This window comes from Plectropomus leopardus, chromosome 15, assembly GCF_026936395.1.
Source record: "Plectropomus leopardus strain MGB_pleo_1.0 chromosome 15, ASM2693639v1, whole genome shotgun sequence".
Lineage (NCBI taxonomy): Eukaryota > Metazoa > Chordata > Actinopteri > Perciformes > Serranidae > Plectropomus > Plectropomus leopardus.
In genome coordinates, this window is record NC_142190.1 from 26236034 (window position 1) to 26259658 (window position 23625).

General features: G+C 39.1%; 2 protein-coding genes across 2 annotated transcripts; one reads left to right on the forward strand and one right to left on the reverse strand.

The window, feature by feature from the left end:
* Window positions 1-675: 675 nt before the first annotated feature.
* slc6a7 (solute carrier family 6 member 7) lies at window positions 676-16519 on the reverse strand. Its single transcript, XM_042499384.2, has 14 exons — window positions 16226-16519; window positions 13141-13378; window positions 12510-12641; window positions 10334-10532; window positions 8869-9007; window positions 8621-8755; window positions 7821-7924; window positions 7620-7744; window positions 5574-5686; window positions 5342-5479; window positions 5142-5241; window positions 4009-4127; window positions 3062-3235; window positions 676-2906 (listed from the first exon to the last, which is right to left on the reverse strand). The coding sequence occupies exons 1-14, from the start codon at window positions 16289-16291 to the stop codon at window positions 2736-2738; spliced, it is 1953 nt and encodes a 650-aa protein (XP_042355318.1). The 5' UTR covers window positions 16292-16519; the 3' UTR covers window positions 676-2735.
* A 2546-nt stretch (window positions 16520-19065) lies between these two features.
* LOC121952611 (SLAIN motif-containing protein-like) lies at window positions 19066-23438 on the forward strand. Its single transcript, XM_088088393.1, has 7 exons — window positions 19066-19649; window positions 20177-20313; window positions 20500-20610; window positions 20775-20870; window positions 20960-21247; window positions 22047-22172; window positions 22287-23438. Exons 1-7 carry the CDS (start codon window positions 19243-19245, stop codon window positions 22553-22555), a joined length of 1434 nt encoding a protein of 477 aa, XP_087944519.1. The 5' UTR covers window positions 19066-19242; the 3' UTR covers window positions 22556-23438.
* Window positions 23439-23625: the final 187 nt, after the last annotated feature.

Consider the following 23625-nt stretch of genomic DNA (forward strand, 5'->3'; position numbering starts at 1 on the left):
CGACGATGGATTAAATATGTGCCTCCTGCTAATCTTTGGGCGACCACTGCCCTCTTGTGGTCACATTTTGTTATTGACATGACGACAAGGTACATGCTGAAAGCTGTCACTTAGTCACCTCAATTACATTTAAAATGTCCTGTTTTCTCTCTGTGTATTTGTTGTTTGTATGTGTCTGATTTCATTCAACATACTCCATCAGCAGGCCACCATATGATCAATGTAAATGTATTAAGTCAAAACAAATAATCTATGTGAACTATGAAAACTCAGGTCAGTAGAACTGATCTTAGCTTTCTACACATACCTGACTCAGAGTGTCTATAAGTCTCAGACACTTATATTTAACACTTTTTAAGACCCTTTCAAAATGATTTTAAACTTAATTCAAGATGAATTTTTGGGACAAATCACCTTTTTCTAATTCAAACACTGCAGGTGAGTGTAATGGCTATTATGTGGTCCTGTGTGGAGGTAAGTTTTATGTAAGTGAGTCAGGTTACATTTGCCAATAGGTAAGTGTAAAGTAGAAAGAAATTATTAGGTTCACTGATAGGTTTAAAGATGACAACTGAGTCAGAAATGTAGATTTTCTTGCAGAAGAGCTTGACTCATTTTAATAAAAAAATTGAATAAATGAATAGAGGAAAAATGTGTCAATTAAGACCTCATAAATTAAGATTTAAGACTATTTAATAACTTTTAAGTCTTTTATAAAATTGAATTTAAGACTTTTTTAGATTTTAAATGGACCTGCAGATACTCAGTTACAGTTTCATCAGACATCACTGAAAGAAAAATATTCAAAACAACAAAAGAATTGACAAATGTGAAGACAATATCAGCATTCAATTGTTGTGCGGAGCAATATGCAGGAGAATAGCATATTGCAGTGTGTAAAAAAGGCAAAACAATTTGTTAAAATTAGAGGAGTTTCATGACATGACATACAATCCTAAGAAAAAAAACATTCCTAATCAAAGGTTTTAAAGTAGTGATCCAGCTTGAAAGATGGTTTTAGAGAGAAAACAATGGCCCTTATTTAAGTACTCGTGATAGAGAGACTTTTAAAAATGCAAACTTTGCTGACTGGTAGGTTTTATTTTATCTGCCATCGTCCTACTTATTGGCAATAGGACACTAAAGAGAGCACATGCTCTTGGAAACCATTTTTAAGTAAACAGCCTGGGAAAACAAACCCTGGGGAATGAAATCTTTAGACATTCAAGATGATCCCAAAATGTTTGTCATCTGTGAAAGAAGTGGTTAACAAATGTTCTTTATATGGGACAGTCTATTTAATCCACCCACTTCAAAAGATCAACACATTCATTCGACAGATGTTTTCAAGTAAGCTGTGTTATCTGGGTGAAGCTTTTTTGAAATTCTTCATATGATTAGCCCCTTTATGTCCCAAGTTAAATTTCATCGGTAGCAAAGGGTCTCGTAAAAATAGTTGTTAAATGTTGTAAAATGTGGTCAATTTGCCAATAAATAACATTTAAACAACTGGTTCCCCTAGCAGGCTGTTAAATCAGTGCAACATCTGCAGCCTCTGAAAGATATGAAACATAATCAAGAGTGATGCAATGACATCAGTCATTGTCTTTTACTCTATGAGCGCCTCTCCAGATAATACATTTCACAATGATATGCAGTGACTTAAAGGAGCAGCGTGTAAGATTATGTGGTATCCAGTGGAGAGATCTGCAGATTGCAACCAGTTGAAACTTCAGCCTTCTGCTGATCATAAAATATTGGTCAAGATACCTTCAGTGCTCAGGAGGTCGGGACGATTCTTATTTTCTGGTGATTACACACTAAAAAAAACACAGTTATTATTTTATATTCCATTTCTGCCAATATATTTCCTTAAATCCTACACAGTGGACCTTTAGGGAGGGCTTTCTATAATAAATAGCAGAGGGGAAACTGACATTGAAGAACCATCAAAGCAGAGTAAACATTAAAAAACTAAAACCAACATGTGTGTAGTTAGTTTTTTTATGATGAGAAAGGATAGTTAGTCCCGCTTAAAAAGCATTTCTACAATACTTGTATAGAAAGAATGTAAATATGTCGGAATTTTCTGCTGAATCTTTGAAATGCAGGAGTTCAGACATATACAGACAGTGCTTAGAAGTTCCTTTGGCAAGTTCTTAAAATGTATTTATTTATTCTAGCGGTAATTCTAGCAATCGTAATTTTTAAAAAAGTTAAATGGATTAAAAGTATTCCTGACTCATTTATTCTGGCAGGCTGATGATCTGTGGTCGCCTCTGCGGGTCCATCAGAGGTCGTTGAAGGTAAAGATCCAGAGTCACTGCAGTCTCTGTCCCTCCTCGTCGCACACGATGAATAAAAACTTGATAATGACTGCTGTCAGTCAAAATGAATTGCACTATGCTACCATGATAATAAATAAGATCAGCAGATGTCCTGCTCGATCATTATCATCCAAAATGTCCATCTAAGAGGAAGATGATCCAAACTTGTAACCTTACATTCTACATGATGTAAATTAAAAAAAAAGTTAAAAAATACATTTTGAATGTCAATAATGATATAAATACAGCAATAATCCACACTGCCCTGCAGGACACCGTCTGCTCAGACACGGCCACCAGAGCCTAGCTGGGGCGAATTATGTACATCACAAATAAAAATAAATTCCTCTGTCTCTTGACAACGTAGTTTGTTCATCACTAAGCGTTCTTCACTGCTCTCCGGTGCCGTCACGCCTGGCTCCCCATCTCCCACGTCATCGCAGTAAAGTCCATGTCTGTGAGCGTGACGGTGAATGGAGCCTCCACCCTCTCAGGTTCCACGCGCTCCTCCACTCTGCCGGTGCTGTTCAAGTTGTTCACCCTCCAGGAATTCAGAGGTCGAATCGATTTCTTGAAACGCTGAAAAGAGAAGCAAGAGAAAGTCATAAACCTCCCTACACAGGCCATTTTATCCACCAGCTTTGCATGTTTAGACAGTTACAGCAGTGAGTGTGATCATGGCAGAGGTGTAACCGGACCTCACAGTGACAGAATGACATAATGGTGATACTGACGTCTCTCAGTGTTCCAGTTTCCTTGCTGATGGCCACGATGGCCCAGATGAGGATCTGTAGACAGCAGGTCGCCCCCATGCACACTCCCAGCGCTTTACCCCACAGTGGATACACATAGGAGCCGTAGCGGAGCGATGTTCTGTACATCTCAATGAAGATGTAGGTCAGGATGAACTAGAGTGAGCAGAGGAATGTGTCAGCTGAACAAAAAGGCAACAATGGCAACAGAAGAAGAGTGAATGAGGAGGCCAGCACACAAATGCTACAAGGGGGGGGACTCAGATTGAATGTCAGTTTCTCCTCTTGAATTATTCAGAACTGCTCTTGTGAAGATTTCTGCCCAGTTGGCTTCATTTCAGAGTAGTGACATTATTTTCATTTTGTTGGCAAAACTTTTGCAGGAGTTGGTCATTAAGTTATCATACTTTGTTCTCCTCCAGTTTGATCATCAATGGGATTTTTTTCAACATACTGCGACAGCACAGTGTCTCCCTCCACATCAGATTACCCTTTGACTGTATGTGCTACATTTCTATATCAAGTAGCCTCGCTGTAAATGGGGATTTTGCTTCAGGTGACAAGAACAGCAGAAATAAAAGAGGGACTGACGTAACACGGATTGTGTAGGTGATGCAAACCAACAATACAGTAAGGCCATAATATGAGATTTAACTCAGCAGTAACGTTTCAGCCTGTACTGAGGGTCATTGCTTTGGTATAGTTATGTCTTAATTTGGAAAGAAATGAACATGAACCTGAAAACATTATCTGAAACCTATCAATTTCAGTGCATTTGGATTTTTAGACAAGATATCAAATAGCACAATAAGCCCGCTGAGTTTGTGGAAGTTTAATAGATTCTAAAAAGCATTAATCACATTAATTACAGATAATCAACGCTGATGTCATATTGTGCATACGAACAACATACTGATGTGTTTACTCACCAGCAGAAGAAACGGAGTGCAGAAAACCCAGCATGCTTTGAAGTAAAGCAGCACTTTGGTGCACCAGGGAGGACAGTGACGGATCATATCAATGATGTCCTGACAAAACTGGTTCACTCCTAACAGAAAAGTTCACAAAGAGATCAAGGTTAGGACCCCAGCCAAGACATAACTGAGATAGCAGAGAATTAAATATATTCAATGTTTCGACAAAACGGTGAAAACTGAAAAAAAAAATTGAGATAAAATATGATCTGATAAGCAGTATATGGAAGCAAATCAGAGACATAAGTATTTGAATTTTTAAGTCACTGAATACTTAATAATGGAATTTAAACACAGTTGAATTCATAGCATTGAAATAGTTTACGTATATCAATGTATTTGTTTCTAATTCACCTCTCCAAGATTAAAATGTGGAATTTTATTGGGTGGTACATCCTTTAATTTTTTTCTGCTTATGTGCAATTGACTGCACACAAACATTCAGGCTGGATTGCCTATCCTGCCCTCGGTAGCCTGGATGCTGCTATCATCATTTTTTAGTAATTTATTTCAATTCTTGGATCTGAATTTGACCAAATTTGTATGTAAATAATGTTCTATTTGAATTTTTCAACCTGAATATTTTTTTAAGATCTGAATTTGACAAATTAAATTTGAGCAACTGGAATCTATTTTTATTGAAATTCTTAATTTGAATTTTTGTAGGTATGAATTTTTAGTTGTGGACTGTGAAAATGCTAAATCAAGAAAATTTTTACATTTGAATTTTAAAGAGAATGCATGAAGTGAACTCATGGCCAATTCAGATACATGGTTTTAAAAGTAAGATATTTCAATACTGTGCGGTGGTGTTTAAATTTCAGTATCAAGTATTCAGTGGCTTCTGAAGTCAAATACTTATGTCTCTTATTTGACTCCACAGTAATCGTAAAAAAAAAACCCTGCTGGATATCAGTGCAGCTGTAAAACAGAAACTGCGTTCGCTCTGAAGCATTTACAGCACAAAAAGTTATGTTTCTCTTCCTTTGCAACTTGCTAAACATCATGATTCCTGGTTAACTCGTATGAAGGAAAGATGTGGTCAGAGAGGAGTTTGATGTGAAGGTTAGGGGTTTGTGATGGGCTACCGTAGAAGAAGGAGATGCCGATGCACATGAAGAGGGTGATGATGATGAGGCCGAAACTAGTGCTGAAGGAGTCAATGAGAGTGAACCAGTAAATCCCTCCCTAAGAAAACACAGGCAGCACGGGGGAAAATGTGAGTGTGATCACAGAGAAGACGCATTTACAGTCAAATGAATCACTTCCTGCAGTTGAACACACTCACATTAGTCACTAACAGGAGACCCATCAGGTAGAAGCAGAAACACAGAGCGCCCAAGAACAAGGACTTGTGCAGCGTGTTTGCTCTGAGGTGTGGAAACTCGTCCAGCACGGCCGTAGTGATGCCCTCCATGTTGCCAAACTGTGACGCAGCAGAGCAGAAGGTATCAAACAAAGGGAGGCCGACTCATACGTCTTTATTTCTGCTCATATCTTTGAGTGGAGTGTGGCCTTACCAGCGTATCGATCCCCAGCATGAACAGCATGAGGAAGAACATGATGGACCAAAACACAGAGCCTGGCAACAGAGCAAGGGCCTCTGGGTAAGCAACGAAGGCCAGTCCGGGACCTGAAGGCAAAAAGGAATACATCTTGTTCAACAAGGAAATGTAAACATGAGGGGTCGACAGATTATTGGCCTGGGTGTTTATTGGGGCCGATATTTGGTAGTTTGCCGATTATCTGTATCTGAGTTTTATTTTAATGATCGAAAACAAAATAAATTAATTTAAATTAAAGCTTTCCTATAAAAGCCCTCCCCAAAAATCTTTCAAAAAAGAGGTTGCTGTGAATTGCTGTATTTTATGTTGAGAGTTTCAGTTTGATTAAACAAACACAATTAAAGGCATTCAAACAGTCAGTCAAAGTTTTGTGTTGGAGTTTTTTATTTTACAAATGCTAAATCTCAACAGAAAGATTTTCGTTTTTATTTTAAATAGCTATTATCGGTCTTATTAACTACTAATAATCAGCATCCGCCCTAAAAAACCAAATATCAGTCGACCCCTATACACAACACATTAGTTTAATACAATATACAGAAGTGATTTTGGTTTTCACATATAATTTTTTTTTTTTTTTTAAAAAGGTGGATATTAAGTTAATATCATTCAATTTAGAAATACAGAGTTTTCCTTCCAAATTTTATAATATGTATGAGTAAAATACTGACAATCCAAAAAAGCCTCATCGTTTTTTTCTCTGTTATTATGCCGTTGCGTTTCCTGCATTACACTCAACTTAGTAGCTTACTAAATTGTTAGTCTCTGCATTGGAGGTTTCGGGTTTTGTTGATGGTGCCGTGTCAAAGTCTGTTCCCTCGTCGATATGTTTCCCCTTTAAGACAGCAGTTGGCTTTCAGATTTGTGATGTCTCTAATCAGGCTTGCACGGCATATGTTTGAATCTCAGTTTTTAGGGAAGTGCGCTGCCATCGCCCCTGTCAAAAGTGAAAACTCTAGTGTCAAACTTTGCACAGATACAAAGCAGTCTAGGCCAGGTCGGACATTTTAAGGGTTGTAACATATTTTTGAATGAAGGGGATTTTAAATCACGACCTAAATACCCATATATCCCATCAAATACAGTGGTTCTCAAACTGTGGGGCAGGCCCCTGGGGGTGCATAGAGCTGCTGCAGGTGGGGCATGGTTGACCAGGGCAAGAAGCATGGAGTGAAACAAAGCTGAATGAATATGATTTATGTAGGGAACCTAAACAAACAACAGTTTGCTGATGCTATCAAGCTCACCTTTACTTCACTAAAATTCAACATGGATCCTTTTTCAGCAGTTGCTTCCCCAATTATTGTTAATGATTGATAAAAAAATGGTGGGGGAAGGGGCATTAACTTTCTCCTCTGAAGGGGAACATAACAGAGAACATTTGAGAATCACTGCACACACACCGTGCTCCGTCTAATTTTCAAATGGTCATCATGTATGACCCAGTGAGATTTTTTTTTTAAATTGCAAATAGTTAAAATTAAAAAATGCTTTATTTATGACACCTGAAAAAATATTATATGATGTAATGTAACAACCTTCAGCTTTTCAGAAAATTAGGGGTCACTCTATTAACATTCTGCCTTCTTTTGATTTCACCGATTACAGGGAAGCGACTGTTCCTTGACGAACCTTAACTTAAACTTTTATGTTGATTATGTTATATTGATTTTTGTTAATATTATATATATATTGTCCTCCTTTTCTGTCTTTTTTGTGGCGTTTTTTGGGGGTTGGGTTTTGTTTTTTACTTCTTTTGTTTGTTTGTGTATATAAATATCTTTGTACTTTTTTTCTTTTAAAAAATAATAATTTTAAATTCCCAAATGGAAACCTGACACATTTTTGGAAGTGCACCTGCACTGTGATTTAAGCATCTGCTAATAATAATAAATCTTAAAAAAAAAAAAAAAGAACAATGGTGAAGTGCTGGATTTATTGAGTCTGGTCAGTCTAGATTAAAGAAGATCCACCAGATTACTGAACAAAATGTATCTGTACCTGTATCCGCCACCTTTCCGACAGGCACTCCCTTCTTCCATGCCATGTGACCCAGGATTGAGAAAATAGCAAATCCAGCAAAGAAGCTGGTGCTGCAGTTTCCTGTTGTGATGATCAAAGTGTCCCTGAAATCAAAACACAAAATTAAGAGGACTGAACCCGCAACAACAGAGCAAATGGTACAGCAGAGCAGAAACTTACCTGATGACATTGTTGTCAAACTTATTGTAAGAGGCCATAGAAAGCAGCCCTCCAACCCCAATACCTAAGGAGTAGAAGATCTGTGAGGCAGCATCGTTCCACACCTGCAGTAACAGAAATAAACCTTAAATATAAAGCAGTGACAAATCATCACAGTGTTGACAGCAGGGTTCCTACAGCTTAAGACAAATTACATTTAATACTTTTAAAGACATTTTTAATGCCACTTGGGGTGAAATTTAAGCTTTACTTTTACAAAAACAAAACCTGGAAGATAAAAAAACAACAAAACAAAACAAATAAACAAACAAACAAAAATTTTTTGAAAATTCATTTTTACATAGAGTTAGGGGCAGAGTTAAGTGTTTTATTGTAACATAAAACATTATATTTTTGGTCAAGTGAAAAAGTTAGATATGGATAGAGTTGGGAAATACCTAGCATTTACTGGTGAGCTTTATCATGACTTTTGAGTTTCTTACTCTATGTGGAATTCCACTGCTGTGACTCCTGTTATGAAGAGTTTAAGAGGAAGGACTCAGTAAATTATTTTTAAAAAAGAAAAATATTTGACCAATTATTTTGAGATTTTACAATGCAACGTCAGAAAAAGGCAAAAAAAGCCCAACTTCCCAATGCATTAGCATATTTTAGACTTTTGAAAGGGTGATTTAAGACATTTAATACCAACTAACGCCTTATTTTAATATTAATGAATTCAATGCCTTTTAAGACTTTTCAAGGATCTGCGGGAACCCTTGTGACAGACTCCTCAGCCATCAGTGTAGAATCAGACATACCTGTGCATTAGATAATTGGCTCCAGTCTGGCGTGAGGTAGAAAGCAATGCCCTGAAGAGAGCCCTCCAGTGTAGCTCCTCTGATGATTAAAACAATGAGCACAAAGTATGGGAAGGTAGCGGTTACATAAACCACCTGAAAGCACAGACAGCACAGACACATTAGATAAGATATGGCAGCAAAGGGCAGGACTGTGTGTGTGTGTATTTTGCGGGAGCTGACAATAACAACATTGTGTTGATATTCACCTTGCCAGAGCTGCGGATGCCCTTCAGCATACACAGGAAGATGATGATCCAGGCAGCCAGAAGGCACAGTGCCAAGGGCCACCGGACAGGGCCCGGGTCGTGGAGGCCCGCACTGTGCACAACACCCAGCACACGCTCACTGCAGGACACAAGTCAAACACAGGTATATAAACAGCACGCCTTTTACCACATGTGTTACGCTTTAACTGACGTACAATAAAAAAGGCACGGTTGTTGTGTTGGATTTATTAATGACCATGAAGGCATCTGCCTGAAGAAAAAGACCAAGATTCATACTGCTGAGTATGCCAAGCCTACGTCAGTCAGAAGTGCCAGATTTTACTAGGGAAATGGCCTCTGAATGCTTTTTGAGAGTAGGCTCTGGTGACCGGTTCAGCGAACTGACCTTGATATTGTCTCATGCCTCTGAACCCTGTTGGTTTGTTTACTGCATATCAATAAACCCGTTCTTTCACTTGAAGCAGCCAGTAAGCTGTCATTTAGGCATTGTGGCTGAGTAACAACTTTTTCCACCATATTCACAACATTGCACAACCTTTAAAATAAAATGTATTCAGAGAGCTGATAAGTAACAGTGATGCTTACAATATAAAGTATTACACCCATAAGACCTAACAAGTCGAGTCAGGTCAAGTCAATTTTATTTATAGAGCCCATTATCATAAAACATGGTTTGCCTCAGAGGGCTTTACAGTGTACGACATCCCTCTGCCCTTAGACCCTCACATCACCTCAGGAAAAACTCCTGAAAAAGAACCCCTGCAACGGGGAAAAAAAAGAAAGAAACCTCAGGAAGAGCAGCAGAGGATGATGAGGGATGCCTCTTCCAGGACAGACAGACGTGCAATAGATGTCGTAAATAACAAATGAAATACAATCGTGGCAAAAAGGAAAGAGAAAGAGAGAGGGGAGGAAAGGGGGAGATAGAGGGAGAGAGGCACAGCAATAATAGAAACAACTGTTGTTTTTAAAAAATCATCATGTTAAAAGTTGGAGCTCTCATGTGTTATGCGGGTTTCATATGGTATGATGAATTATATTTGCACACATTATAAAAACTGTTGCCACAAAGTCCTGAGTCATGTAAGATGAAAAAGGTGACAGGTTAATCACTTTAAAGGGCCAGAAACCATTTATAAGACTGTCAGAAAAAGTGGACAAATATGTGATATCAAATGACCCTTAAAATAAATATAAAAACTATTAAGTTGCATGGTGACGTACAGTAGAGATTCAACAGTCTAAAGAGGTCTACTGTAATGAAATACTTTGGGTCAAGTGTTTCAAAACATGCATTATCAATTTCATTATCGGTTTCTTTTCATGTCTTCTCTTGTTTGTTTGGTTTTTTTTGCTATGTGTGTATGGTTGTGTATTTTTACATGTTTGTATACATGTGTGATTAAAATAGATAAATTAAATAAATTAAGACAGACAAACTTACTTCCAGAATTTTTCAGTGGGGCTGAGGCTTTTATTGCCGGTGGTGCTGTTTCCGCAGAGACCTGCATTGGCGAAAGCTTCACAGGACCAGGGCAGAGGGCTCTGGAACGAGCTGAACAGGTAGTAAAACGTCCACGCTATAATGACGTTATAGTACAGGCACACCAGTATGGACACACAGAGCATCCCTATGCCAATACCTGCAAGAAGAGACGCAGTCTTAAGCATCTCAGAAAAACAGGACATTATCCCCTTGCACTACTGTGTAAGGAGATACTGTATGAGACAGGATACATCAGTTAGATCATTTTAATATAGAGGAAGCTATGAACATCCTGTTGCATGAAGTGGTAATTGGACTTGTCAAAATCAAAAAAAGATATTGGTGTGAGTTGTTGAGTGCTGGAGATTTCAGCTGCAGAGGTGTCTGCCCTCTCTTAAGTATAATGCTCAGTTTGTGGTGCTCAAAGCACCAAAACATACATTTGAAAAATCTAACAGCAATGTCTCTTTCTGAAAATCACAACCCTGCTTACTTAAGATAATCCACAGACCTTGTTGTAAGCAGTTTGATAGAGGAACTCTATTATTTCTACCGAACTAGATAAACCAGCAGTATCACTACACAGAGGGAGGCTTAGGCCGGAGATATAGTTGCTGTTAACTATGCGTACGTGTGTGCATGATGGCTGCCATGCATCCCCTGCTTCGGTTTTTGGCGCATCTGCTGTGCACGTTCTCAAAAATTAAGGTGATGTGGATGCAAGATGCAGTATGTGTATGAACAGCAGGGGCAGTGTTGAGGCCGAGCGGATGTGACACAGTAAACACAGCAGCGGGGATTACAGATGGGCATAATTTAGAGGCCTTTTGTACTACCTAAATTGTCGCCGCTGTCACCTTTTCTGCCTTGATCTCAGCATTAACATGATAGTAACATCCTCCCGTGACGCCATGTCTGTTGTTTACATCCCACACATCCAGTATTTGTATATGGCCTAAGCTCTCTCGTACTAGAGGTATCCTCCAGTAACGTGTCCCGTATAGGTAAGTATAAATACAAAAACGCTCATGATGCAGTCGGACACGTACGTGAACACATGGCCAAACAGTAACTATTTTTGGCCTTAGATTGTGACATGTATGAGAGGTTTGTGCTCATCCAAACAAAAGATATGATCATAAATGACACCCTCCTCAGTTAAGCTGTATGGTAGCTAACTCATTGGTGCTAGGTGAGCAAGCAGTAGATGCACAGAAAGAGACTTTGCTATTAAGTTTTCTAAATGTATTTGTTTTTGGTGCTTTGAGCACAACAAGCCGAGTGCCATCTAGTTCCATTATATTGGAGAGAAGGCGGACATCTCTACAGCCAAAATCTCCACAGCAACTCACACCAAAACAATCTAGATTGATAACAGCATTACAGGCAAGAGGGAAAATATGTATTTTTTATTTGGGGTCGAACTGTCCTTCTAAGCTGCTAGTGGCTCATACGGTGATGGATGCTTATCTCTTTTAAAGAGCTCTGTTATCTTGCAGATTTTGGGGTGAACCATCCATTTAAATACAGCTTTCCAGACACTTAATGTTATGCTTGTTTACCAGAAACTATTAACTTTCTTTTATAATACCTGGAGCAACTCCATCTCTCATAATTCAGCCTGCCAAGTGGCTGTTGACATTTCCAGTTTAAAATAAAGACTATTCTTATGAAAAAACCTGCTTTTCTGGCTCTATTTTTAGGAGTTCCTGCAGGTTTCCTCATCAGATGTTTATATTTAGCAAGTGAGTTGCAGAACTTTCAGGAATTTTTAAGCTCAGCCACATGACGTGTATCAGTGAGGCGGCAAACTGATCACAGAAAGTCAGTTATTTCCTCGACTTTACTGTTAGCCCGGACTTACTGGTGACACGGGGATTGTGATGTCAACGTGAGGTCCTGCGTACTCACATCATTACACATGCTTCAAACTGGAAGCTCGAGATTCCTGGATAATTAATATGGAGGTGTGATCTGATTTTTCTGTACTGTTTGACACGGTCTAACTAATTGCATGAGGTCACCACCCTGACATAATTATCTCTGAAGGGTTTTGAGTTTGTGATGCTGAATCACAGCGGATGCAGATGTATAAATAATACTGGGCTGAAAACATGATACAGGAGGTTGTTACCTTTGAGCAGAGGGCAGCACTTCCACACAGTGATGGGACCAGCTGCTCCGTACTGGCCTAAACTTAGCTCCATGAGGAAGAGAGGAACACCCGTCACAAAGAGCATAATGAAGTAGGGGATGAGGAACACACCTGTGAAGAATAAAAAATCAAGCAGTTTGAGGAAAGGTGGCGCTGGAGGAGAAATCCACTGCAGTTATTTTGTGTTGCCATGTGTAGACGGCTTGCAGAGGCAGGTTTAACTTAAACAATCTCTGTCTAGGTGGCAGCTGCACAGACTGATGTTATTCTACTTTACTGTAAGTCAAGCTCCAACATGTTTGAATCCACGTGGAGATGCACACTGCAATAAGCTGGGTTAGACACTGTGTCTGGTGTGCAATCATGGAAAACTTAAAGGATTAGAAAATGTTTTGTGTTTTAGCTCCCTGTGCTGAAGGCTGCCATGGAGACCTCTGGACTAAGGGGAAGATAAGCCATTATGATTAGGACAGTGCACACCCAAGGGCAGGGCGACGAGGGCCTCTTGTCCAAATGGGTGTAACAAATTATTATAGACGTACAGTGCACCCAGGCATTTGAAGCATTTGAGACTTCAGAGGGCAGCGAATTATTCTTGGAGGCAGCTCACCTCCTCCATTGCGGTAACAAAGGTACGGGAACCGCCACACGTTCCCCAGTCCCACGCAGTATCCGATACAGGAGAGCAGGAACTCGTACTTCCCTCCCCACTGCTCCCTCTGGACAATCGGAGTTGGAGAGGGTGCACGACTCGAGGCCCGGGAGTCAAACTGTGGCTGTGGTGCAGGCGTAGCTGTGGAGTTGTGGCCATTTTGAGCGACAGTATGCCCGTTCAAGTGTACTGAATTCTAGGGAAAAAAAGTGAGAATGAAGATATAAATAATATAGTTGTGAATCAAAATCTGTATTTGACCAGTTTTCACTTTTCATGATCAGGTTGTCAAGTTGTTCATGTATGGATCATGTAGAGAAGATAGATAGATAGATAGATAGATAGATAGATAGATAGATAGATAGATAGATAGATAGATAGATAGAGTCACTGCATTAGTCAATCAACAGAAAATTAATCAATGCCAATTTTAATAATTAATTATTATTTAAGTACAGTACCAAGTGCAAAAAATCCCCAAAACAATAAAAGATTTGCTGCTCAGAGGTGCAACTGTAAAACAAGTTTTGTGTAAGGTTGGTGCCGTCTGTCTATCATAAAACCGCCAACTGGACTATTTCTTACTCTTCCACCTCTAAACATGAGAGGAACTATTTTCTCAAGTCAGGTCGCAGGGGGAAGCCCAATTAAGATAACAGCATGGCTTCTGCTTCTGCTACACGCTGTTACTGTCATTGTTATGTATTTAGGATAAATAATTTATCGATTATTACAGTGACACATACAGTAACCATAGTATTATTAAAACGATTCTAAATAATCAATAATATGTGATATTCAGAGGCAGAGAGTACGGAAGAGGGTTATATAGCCAGGCATGAGGGGAAATTAATCAAAAGAGGAAGTTTTTTTTAATGTCACCATAAAGTTGAAATGTCAAGAATAAAGTCAAACTTTCCGCATTAATGGCAGGAATATGAAAAAAAAAAATCAGGAGCTGAAATCATCTTGTCTTTTTTTGCATTTGGAGAATGTCAAGAAATGTCGAAAAATAAAGTTGACATTTCAAGATTAATGTTGAACTTATGAGAATAAATCAAATGACAACATAGTGTATATGTCTATCTTAACAAAATGCCTTGTGTGTTGCCTTGGTGCCTTGTGTTGAATTAAATTGTACTGGTTTTAGTAACAAGTAAACTATATATTCTTTAATTTTACCAGAGTGTGGTTTAAAGTATTGGGACTTTGAAGAGATTGTGCCGAAAGCTGTGTCTGTTTAGAGGGAGATACTACGCAAACTTGGAGAGGCGGCTGCATTCGTGCAAGCTGAAATAGCTAGCAATGGACAGATACACAGATATTGAAGGTAACACCTGCGTGGAAGACAAAAAGGATATGTTGTAACACAAGACACTTTTTGATGGAGTGGAGGAGGTGACTTTATTCTTAGCATTTCGACTTTATTCTCAACATTTCAACTTATTCTCATCAATCTGACTTTATTCTTGACATATTGACTTTATTCTGCACATTTCAACTTTATTTTCAAAATGCTAGATTAAAAAAAAATTGTCTTTTTTTTGTTGTGCGTGGTGCCTACAACTCTTGCATAACAGACTTCAAAGCATGACCCAGGAAGCTGAGGCATTTTGCACAATGTGAAGTGGTGACAAGATGACTTAATAAAGGAATGTATTGACAAATTGCCGTACCAAGAGTGAACCGAGGACAGAATAAGAGTACATGAACAGCATCAAAGACTGTGCTAAAAGAATTATATATATTATATATATATATATATATATAATACAAGAAGCATTATATATCATTTACAATCATTTTCGGTTACTATATATTATAGTAATATTTTTAATATTTTCTCAATTACTTCCTTGATTCATTGATTTAGTCATTAAAATATACATATGACTTAATTTAACCATTAAGGGCCCCACTGTGATTCAAAATCTTTGTTCAAATGTCCTGGCAAAGACAGCAGTATCAAAAGATACCAAGAGATAACACTTATTTACTTATTTCACGTAATGGAGAAGCTGAAACTTTAATGTTTTGTGTTTATTAGGTATAGAGGGGAAAAAAATCAATACAGCACTGTATTGTGATATTTTGGATGGCAAAATTGTATCGATACACAGCTGCCAAATGCATTTATATATATAAGTGTATTAAAATAAAAGATTATTAATAGTGCAAATACACAATAAACTTTTAGTAATCCATCAGATGATACAGATGTTGTTTTCTTGCCTTTTGGACACATAATTTGTTGTAATAAAGTTCATGTATCGCAATATATTTTATTGCAATACTGCGCATATCAAAACACATTTAAAATCACAAATATATTGTATCATGACTTAAGTGTTGTGATAATATTATACAGTGTAGTCTCTGGGGATTCCCATCTCTAGTATTTAGTATTCATACTTTCAAAAAATTACAGCAATAATTCATCGACTGCATAAATTATTGCCGATTAGTTTTGTCCTAATCGACAAATCGATTAATCAACTGATCGTTACAGCTTTAATAATTTGAATAACCATTTCCATTTCTGAGGACTTTCTAGTGCTGAGAAAAGACTAGGCCAACTGTAAATGACATAAATAGGGCTAAATGAGAAAACGGGAGCTGAGTACAGCAGAAAAAAAGCAAACATCGTGTAAATAACACACAGCTACACCTCAGGAGACAAATCAGTGTGATGCCAACGCCTCGATAATGCTGGAAACGGAACTAAACACATCAAAACATAACCTCTGTGGTGTAAAAACATGAGAAAAGTCTGTGTACACACATCTGTTGAGTAAATGCACTGAGCTCAGGCTTTATCTCTCCTGTCTACAGCGGTTAGCTGAAGACAAGCCCCGGAGGTGAGACAGCGATGTGGACGGACAGGTTGGACTACTTCATTTAAAGAAATGTTAGCTGTCCTGCCACGACCGGGCAGGCTACACCTCCTGGAGTCCCGTGAGGTGAAATTAAACCACTCGTGAAGGTGTCCAACGCTGTTTTCAGAGCCTAAAGTGAGTCTGAACAAACAAAGCTCCGCTCCTACCTGCGCGGTGGGTGCACTTGCTCCAGCGGGGCTCCCGGGTGCTGCTTTGCCGCTTTCGTCCTGCATTTCCCCCGCAGCGGCACAGGTGGTGCTTCACTGTGTTACCTGTCGCTGGTTAATCCACATTTTAAACAGGAGAGTCCTCTTAGAAGTGCGCCATGTTGCTGTAGTTTCAGTGGCAGGTGAAGACGTGCGGTCGGTCGGTGTTAACTCAGTGAGACACAGCAGGGAGACATCAGCGATGACGAAGAGGAAGCAGGCCGGTGGGCGGTGAGGTGAAGGACAGGAGGCAGGGCGCAAGTGCAGCAGCTACCAGACACCTCCTCCTCCTCCTTCTCCTCCTTCTCCTCCCCCTTCTCCTCCTCCTCTCCCTCCTGCTCACCTGCTTTGTTTTGTAAGAGGTGACGACAGGGTTGATACAAAGATGTTTCGGGAGGGGCAGGTGAGTCGTGGGGAGCTACCTCATGTGGTAAACTTAATAATTCGTAAAGTCTTTACCCAAAAGAATATAGCCATACCATTAGTTTTGTAGTGAAGTGCAAGTTTTGGGCTATTAAAACTACGGGTTGACCGATATTGGTTTTTCAGGACTAATACCGATACCAGATATTAGTAGCTGATGAGACCGATAACCAATATTTGGAACATATATATTGACAATAAAAATAAAAATATTTCCTTAAATACATAAAATTTGCAATATAACAAACACTAAGACAAAACTTTAAGTGCCTTTAGCAAACTCAGCATCATACAGTATACAGCAAGTTCCCAGCAACTTCCCTTATTATTAAGTCAAGTGAAAACTTAAATAAAATATGGATAAACACAAATGGCTCCCTGACGTTTTACACAGTAAAAAGTTCCTCCCATGCTGACACTTTCTTTGCACTTTTTAATAAATCAATTTTATCGCTGATCACTAAAATAAAATGCCAATACAGATCATCTGCAAAATGCCAAATATTGGCCCCCAGTAGTCAGCCAGGCCGATAATCTGTCGACCCCTGGTTAAAACTTTATGGACTCTGGTTTACACCACCAACACAAACAGCAATAGTGGGGTTAAAGTTGTAAATTCCTACGTTAAAAATACTTTAAATGAACAGGTAGTAGGCTACATTAGCTAAAATGTTATTACAATGGAGCATGGAGAATTATAAAAAAAACAAACAAAGTGTAGGCCTAAGTAAAAATGACAAGTGATTGAGTTTGACTGAGTTTCTGTACTGTGGCCTTAAAGGTCCAGTGTGTCACATTAATTAGTTAATAATCACCTGATAATAAGAATTGTTGTGTTTTCGTTAGAATGAGCCTTTTCTATCTACGATATGGAACGGGTCGTCTTCAACAGATTCCGCCATTTTATAACTACAGTAACCCAGAATGGACAAACCAAAGACTTTCTCAATAGAGCCATTCACATATGCATCAGTAACCACAGTACTCACACATGCCTGGTACACGAGAAAAGTTTAATCTCTGCCACAGAATCCTATGCACTGGACCCATGAATAGATTATTCATCAGGCCCAAAGTGTCAGAGTCTCCCCTGGCTTTAACCTGCAAAAAGTCAATCAAATAAACATGTACAGACCAGGAGGAGAATCATAATGACATGAAAAGAAACATAAAAAGACAACAAAAAGATGCAAAGGTACTGCAAAGAGACAAAATAACTACAAAGAGACATTAATCAACCACAAGATGACACAACATTTCCAAAACAGACACAGAATTATCTAAAATCATATAAAATTGCTGAATAACTACAAAGAGAGGCAAGCCCAAAGCCTGTTTGTCTTGGTACTTTATGTAGGAGAGGTGTTGGGGCCTTTTTTATATCTGGGCCCAGAAGCCCAAAATGTTTCCCCTGACTATAAATATAGGCCCATTTAATCCACAATTTCAATACCCCCAACAATTAAAAGAAATATACAAATATCCATACCAGACTTGGTGTACGCATACATGAACTCTTTAATAAATACTCATATATTTATACCCATATTCTCCTTGTTCTTCACAGGAAATTATGCATCTTCTTGCTTCTTGTCTTTTTTTTTATGATATGGTCCCACAAAGCTCACAGCCACTTAAAAAGAATATTTACAATCTATAATACAGTAAATGCAACCTTTTTAACCATCATGTTCAGTGGTGGGTCAGTTAATTTAATGTCCATATCTTCAGTATAACCTCATTTAAAGTTCTGAAGTGTTTTTTATAAATTAGGGTTAATGTTAAAAAAACAAAGTAGCACTTGATCCCTGGTGTTTGGGTGAGAAAGGTGGAGACTTTGAGGTATCACTCACGTGTTTGCGAGAGAAGCTGTAAATCTTTTGTTAATCAGCTTGTGTGTGTGCGTGTGTGTGTTAAAGAAAGAGAGAGAAGCAGTCTCTGACCACACTTCACAGTACAACTTCCTCGGGTGTGTTGGGTGCATTTGAAAGCGCTCAACCACAAATGCTCAGCAATAGCATTTATTGTGAGAAACAATGAAACCAGCTGCACACTATCATCTGTCTGTTAACACTACAGTCTGAGAAATAAGTCCTCCTTTGTGTGCTGAATGTTAAAGAGTTAAAATTTCCATGACAGCTAAATGTGACATGATGACTCAACCAAGGGAGCAAACAGATACTTCTATCAACTGTTTCCATGGCTATAGGTATTGTTACTTCTATCAGTCGTGATGGTGTGATGTTGAGTGGCTCTTTTTTTTCTTAGTAGCAACTCATGGACTCTTTAATCCACATAAGCCCATGATGCTCCTTTAAATCCATCCAATCTGTCGGGTGTCTGTACTTAACAGCCCCACTCAACAGATCTGGGTCAATGGATGGTAGAGTGAAGTGTTGGTGCTGTCTGTGCAGAGTAACAATTGGGATCTTAGATAGTTTAAAATGGACATTTAGCCCAATTTTGTCCAGTTAACATCCTTGTTATGTTGATTTGAGGTGGAACAACACATAACTGGAGGAGAGCTTGAAGAAGTAAGAAGGTTCACTGAAAAAATGGAACTTCAGAATCAGTTTGAGGGTGATTGGAGTCAGTATTTTTGCACTCGGCCATCAGTGGACTTTGACGCAAGTACAAATCTTCCTTGCAGTGAGTTCACAAGCAGCTCTGTGAAGCTGGAAGGCAATTCAGATCAATACTGCAGCATCTGGACGGACGATGAGCAGGCAAGAGACAAGAGTTGCAACAATCGGTCATTTGCCCTGGATGCGAGAATAAGACTAGATCATTTGAAATCAGCGTGTAATTCCCCCTTGCCTCGCCGTGCCAAGGATGGGATGTTGTTCAACTTCAACTGTCAAAAAGACCACTCGGACAGTGAGGAGGCACGGGAAGAAGAGTCTGCTTTAGACTTGGTGGAGCTCCTTGATGTAGAGGACGATGTGCAGGATGAAGAGAGCTGGTAGGCGCCATCAGACCTTTAGAAAAATCATCTGAGGGTGCATTGTAGGTGGGAAAAAGTTTCGAATGATCTCTGATCTGACTTTAGTAAAGTTGTGACAATATTAAATCTGAAAACAGGACAGAAACCTATAGGTTGATCTATTGTTGAAGTCACCAAACAATGTAAAAACATGTTAAAAAGGGAAAGTTCACCCTAAAATCAAAACTACATATTTTTCCTCTTGCATTTACCGTTCTCTTACCTAGCACCACTGGGCTGTTACAGCTCAGCTGAGAAGGAAACCATTTATGTTTACACCTTACGCTATCATGAGCTTCTCATCCATGAGTAGATGCACACTTCCTCCTGTGTGGCAATATGGTTGGTGGGTCCCTTTAAGGTGCTAGTGGCTCACATGGTGGTGGATGCTAATCAGGAAAGCGATGACTATGATTAACAGATATTTGACGTGAAAACTCTTCTGAAGAGCACTGTTCTGTAGCAGGAGTGGGATATGTTTTCAGTGAATAATGCTTTTCTCATAGGTTATACGAGTCTCCAAAGAAGCAGCAGTCTGTGGAGAGAAGCGAGTCTGCTCTCAGGTGGTGTCGACATGTCCTGGATAACCCCAGTCCTGAGATGGAGACGGCATGTCGTTCACTGATAAATAAGCTGGATAAAAGTAAGCAGCCAGCACAGACTCAGTCATTGTCCTGCAAATATATATATATTTATTAAAAAATATTTTTCGAAGAGTGATCTTGGGCAAATTGTGATTTGTGATATTAGGCTTTCTAAATAAAATTTAGTTGAAAATTGTATAAAGTTGGTCACAGGTTTAGGTAATGCCCTCTTTCTGTATTGTCAGGATCAAGTGGTCATTTCTATAGACGTCCTGCAGTTTTGCATCATAATTTGGGCTCCTCTACGGACAAAAAATCTGTCAGCACGACACACAAGAATATCTCTAACACTTCAGGTAATATAATAATGAGAGCTTAGGATGCTTCATGGAACTTCATGCAGAAATATCCCATTTTTAAGGGAATATTCACATAGAAGACCTCTGTGTTTGTCCAAAGAAAATTCTATAAGATCATGTTTTTTTCGTAGCAATTGATTGGCATTTATTAATCTGCACAGATGATGAACTGAACATCAACCATGACTTCATAAACTCAAGCTACAAACTGCAGGACATCACAGACGTCCACATTATGGCTCGTATACAGGAAGCCAGTGAGTAAAGAGGAGTGTTTTTGATGATCTTATTTTCAATGCATACTCACTGAAGGCTGATTGCAATAACCTAAGTCCATATTTTTTAGGTCTGCGACAGGACTATGTTTCCACGCCTGCTGGGAAAAGCCCTGAGTCATCGCTGAAGTTTCCGCCCTACTTTAACACTACTGGTGAAAATATAGGTGACTTCACTCCAGGAAATAAAACTGAGGCTTTGTCTTCCTCCTGTTGGCAGCCTGGTCTGTCGCCACTGAGGTCTTCCTCTTACCAGTCACCGACATCAGCAGCGAGGCAGGGCTGCCAAAGTCCAAGACTGGCCAGACTTCACGAGCAGGTCACCCAGTTTAAGATGCTGAAACTCGCTCAGAATCAAGGTACACAGAGCACGCACATTTTCTCCAGTTTATCTGTATTTTTTAGTATAATAGTACCAGACATTTTCTATTATGTTTTCACTAACAACCTACTCCAGGATTACCACAGGCCTCATTAGGTTTGAGTCCAAACGCAGGATATTAAAGGTCCAGTGTGTGGGATTTAGTGGCATCTAGGGCTGAATGAGTGACTTAGTGGGAATGGAACAGCTCTGTAGCCTATTTGGATATAAACGCCTCATTCTAATGTAACAAAAACAGAAAAAAAAATTTTTTCAGGTAAAACCAAATTTTATTTTGAACCACAATATTCACCACTGCTCATTAAAACAACAAAAATACACATTTTTGTGGTATTATTTTTGCTTTAGTAAAATGTAGCCTGTTACATAATGGAAACCCCTTCCTCTACTTTTTTTAATTTTGTTTTTGGAATCACTGAGAAAAAAACGAACAAACAAACAAAAAGCAGGTGGCTGGCCACGTGACCTGAGAAGTTTACTGAATTAAACTAAATATAAGCTGGCACTGGAGTGAATTTACTTCCTATGTTGGGACCTGCACATAAATCGGGATGCCAGCAAACAAAGGAGAAGAAAATGAGGGATCTGGGAGAGGCTTTAAAACCCAAATAATAATGCAATATTATTGTCTATTATCTTCATTTAGCTCAGAAAGCAGCTGCCAGACAGTCTGGAGAGGTGATAGTGTCTATGTAGCCACATCCCTTGGATCTTTTCAAGGGCCCAGCCATTTGTATAGGTGGACCTAGATGTGATGACCCTGATGTGTTTTGCAGCATCACCCGGCACGACCAGATCTCCTCGGGGCACCAGCCTCCGCTCCCTCCAGGTTGTGAGGAACAGCAGAAGTTTAGACACTGATGACGATGAATCTGCTGAACAAATCCCCACTTCACCATCAGGTTTGAATCTGTTTCCTCACATAATAGAACCACAACAAAACACTGCAATCATTTTTTAGAAAATATATTAACACCTGTCCAAGCAGTCCAAACTGATTTTGATTATTTTCTCAGGTGCGTCATCTGTCACAAATGGGTCGAGCTGCTGGTCTCCGTCCCTTCCAGCAGCGCCTGTGAACTCCAACAGCTCGATGCACTCAGTGAGAACGTCCTCAGACCGTACGGCGGCCGTCAAGAGACTCCTGAGGTCTCAGTCTCTCAGCCCCTGCAGGATCCCTCACCCTGCTAAAAGATACCTGTCTCTTCATGGGCGGGTTTTTGCCTCACCTGACAGGTCGATCACAGTGGCTTGGGGTGGAAATGTGCACTCCACTCAAAGGTGAAAGATGAGTCACTGATTGTAATGTTATGACAAGGCAGAATCAAAACATTAAGACACTGCTGTCTTCTATCTTGAATTAATTTTATTTGTGTGATAATGAAAGCGAAACATGCTTTTTTTCTGCAGTTTGTTCTGGGGTTTTTGCAAACATGCTGCATAACAACTAATTCTTAACATTCACAGACTAGTTAGAAATATTGGCACAACATGAGTAATTCAGAGTTTATCAGTGTGTAACATAAAGTTGATTTGTGATGTAGAATTCAATGCTGATTTGAATGTGGAAGTGCAGTTCAACTTGATTTAAGTGCGGCTGATACCAGAATAGGCTGTTTTCTGCAGAATTGTTGCAACAGGAAGTGTGCAGTTCACCATCATAAAAGAACTACACAATTGACTTGTGTTCAATAAGCAGTGTGTGTTACCAGGAAATAGATTCAAGTGTGGTTTTGGTGCAGTTTTTTTCTGAAAACGTATTCTGTGTTGATTGTTGCAACATTTTGATGGTGTTTTTACATTGACGACATGATTTAGACTGACCCAATTAATGCATGGCAGTTTCAACTGTTTCCCAAATCCTTATTTAATCTTTTAGATGAGTCTACTATATATAGCACAGCTCTCATGGACGTTCTCTCAGGGAGGTTACATTTCTTTAATTGTGTTCCAGTATTTCACCTGCCGTCAAATACTGTTTGCATTGCTTTAGTACTTTTCCTTTCTTTGAATCCGTCAAAAGCCTGTTGTGTTCAGCTCTCTTTGATCTCTGATCTTTGTACCTGAATGAGATCCATGAACCTGCTCTACATGCAGCACAAATTAAATGTTTGAAGAATGAAGTCATTGAATGTTTATTATGTTTTTTTTTTTTTTTTTAACAAAAATACTAAAATGTAGTCAATTAATAACAATTTTAGAAGAGATGCTTTTAATAGTCTCCTGGCAGCACAGTTCTGTTGGAGTACCCTCTGCTGTCCATAATGTCTTTGAACATGTTTTATATGTAGTTTTAAATGTATTCAGCGATGGCAGCTGTGGTGGTCTTACTGAGCTCTAGACAAGATATTCTCC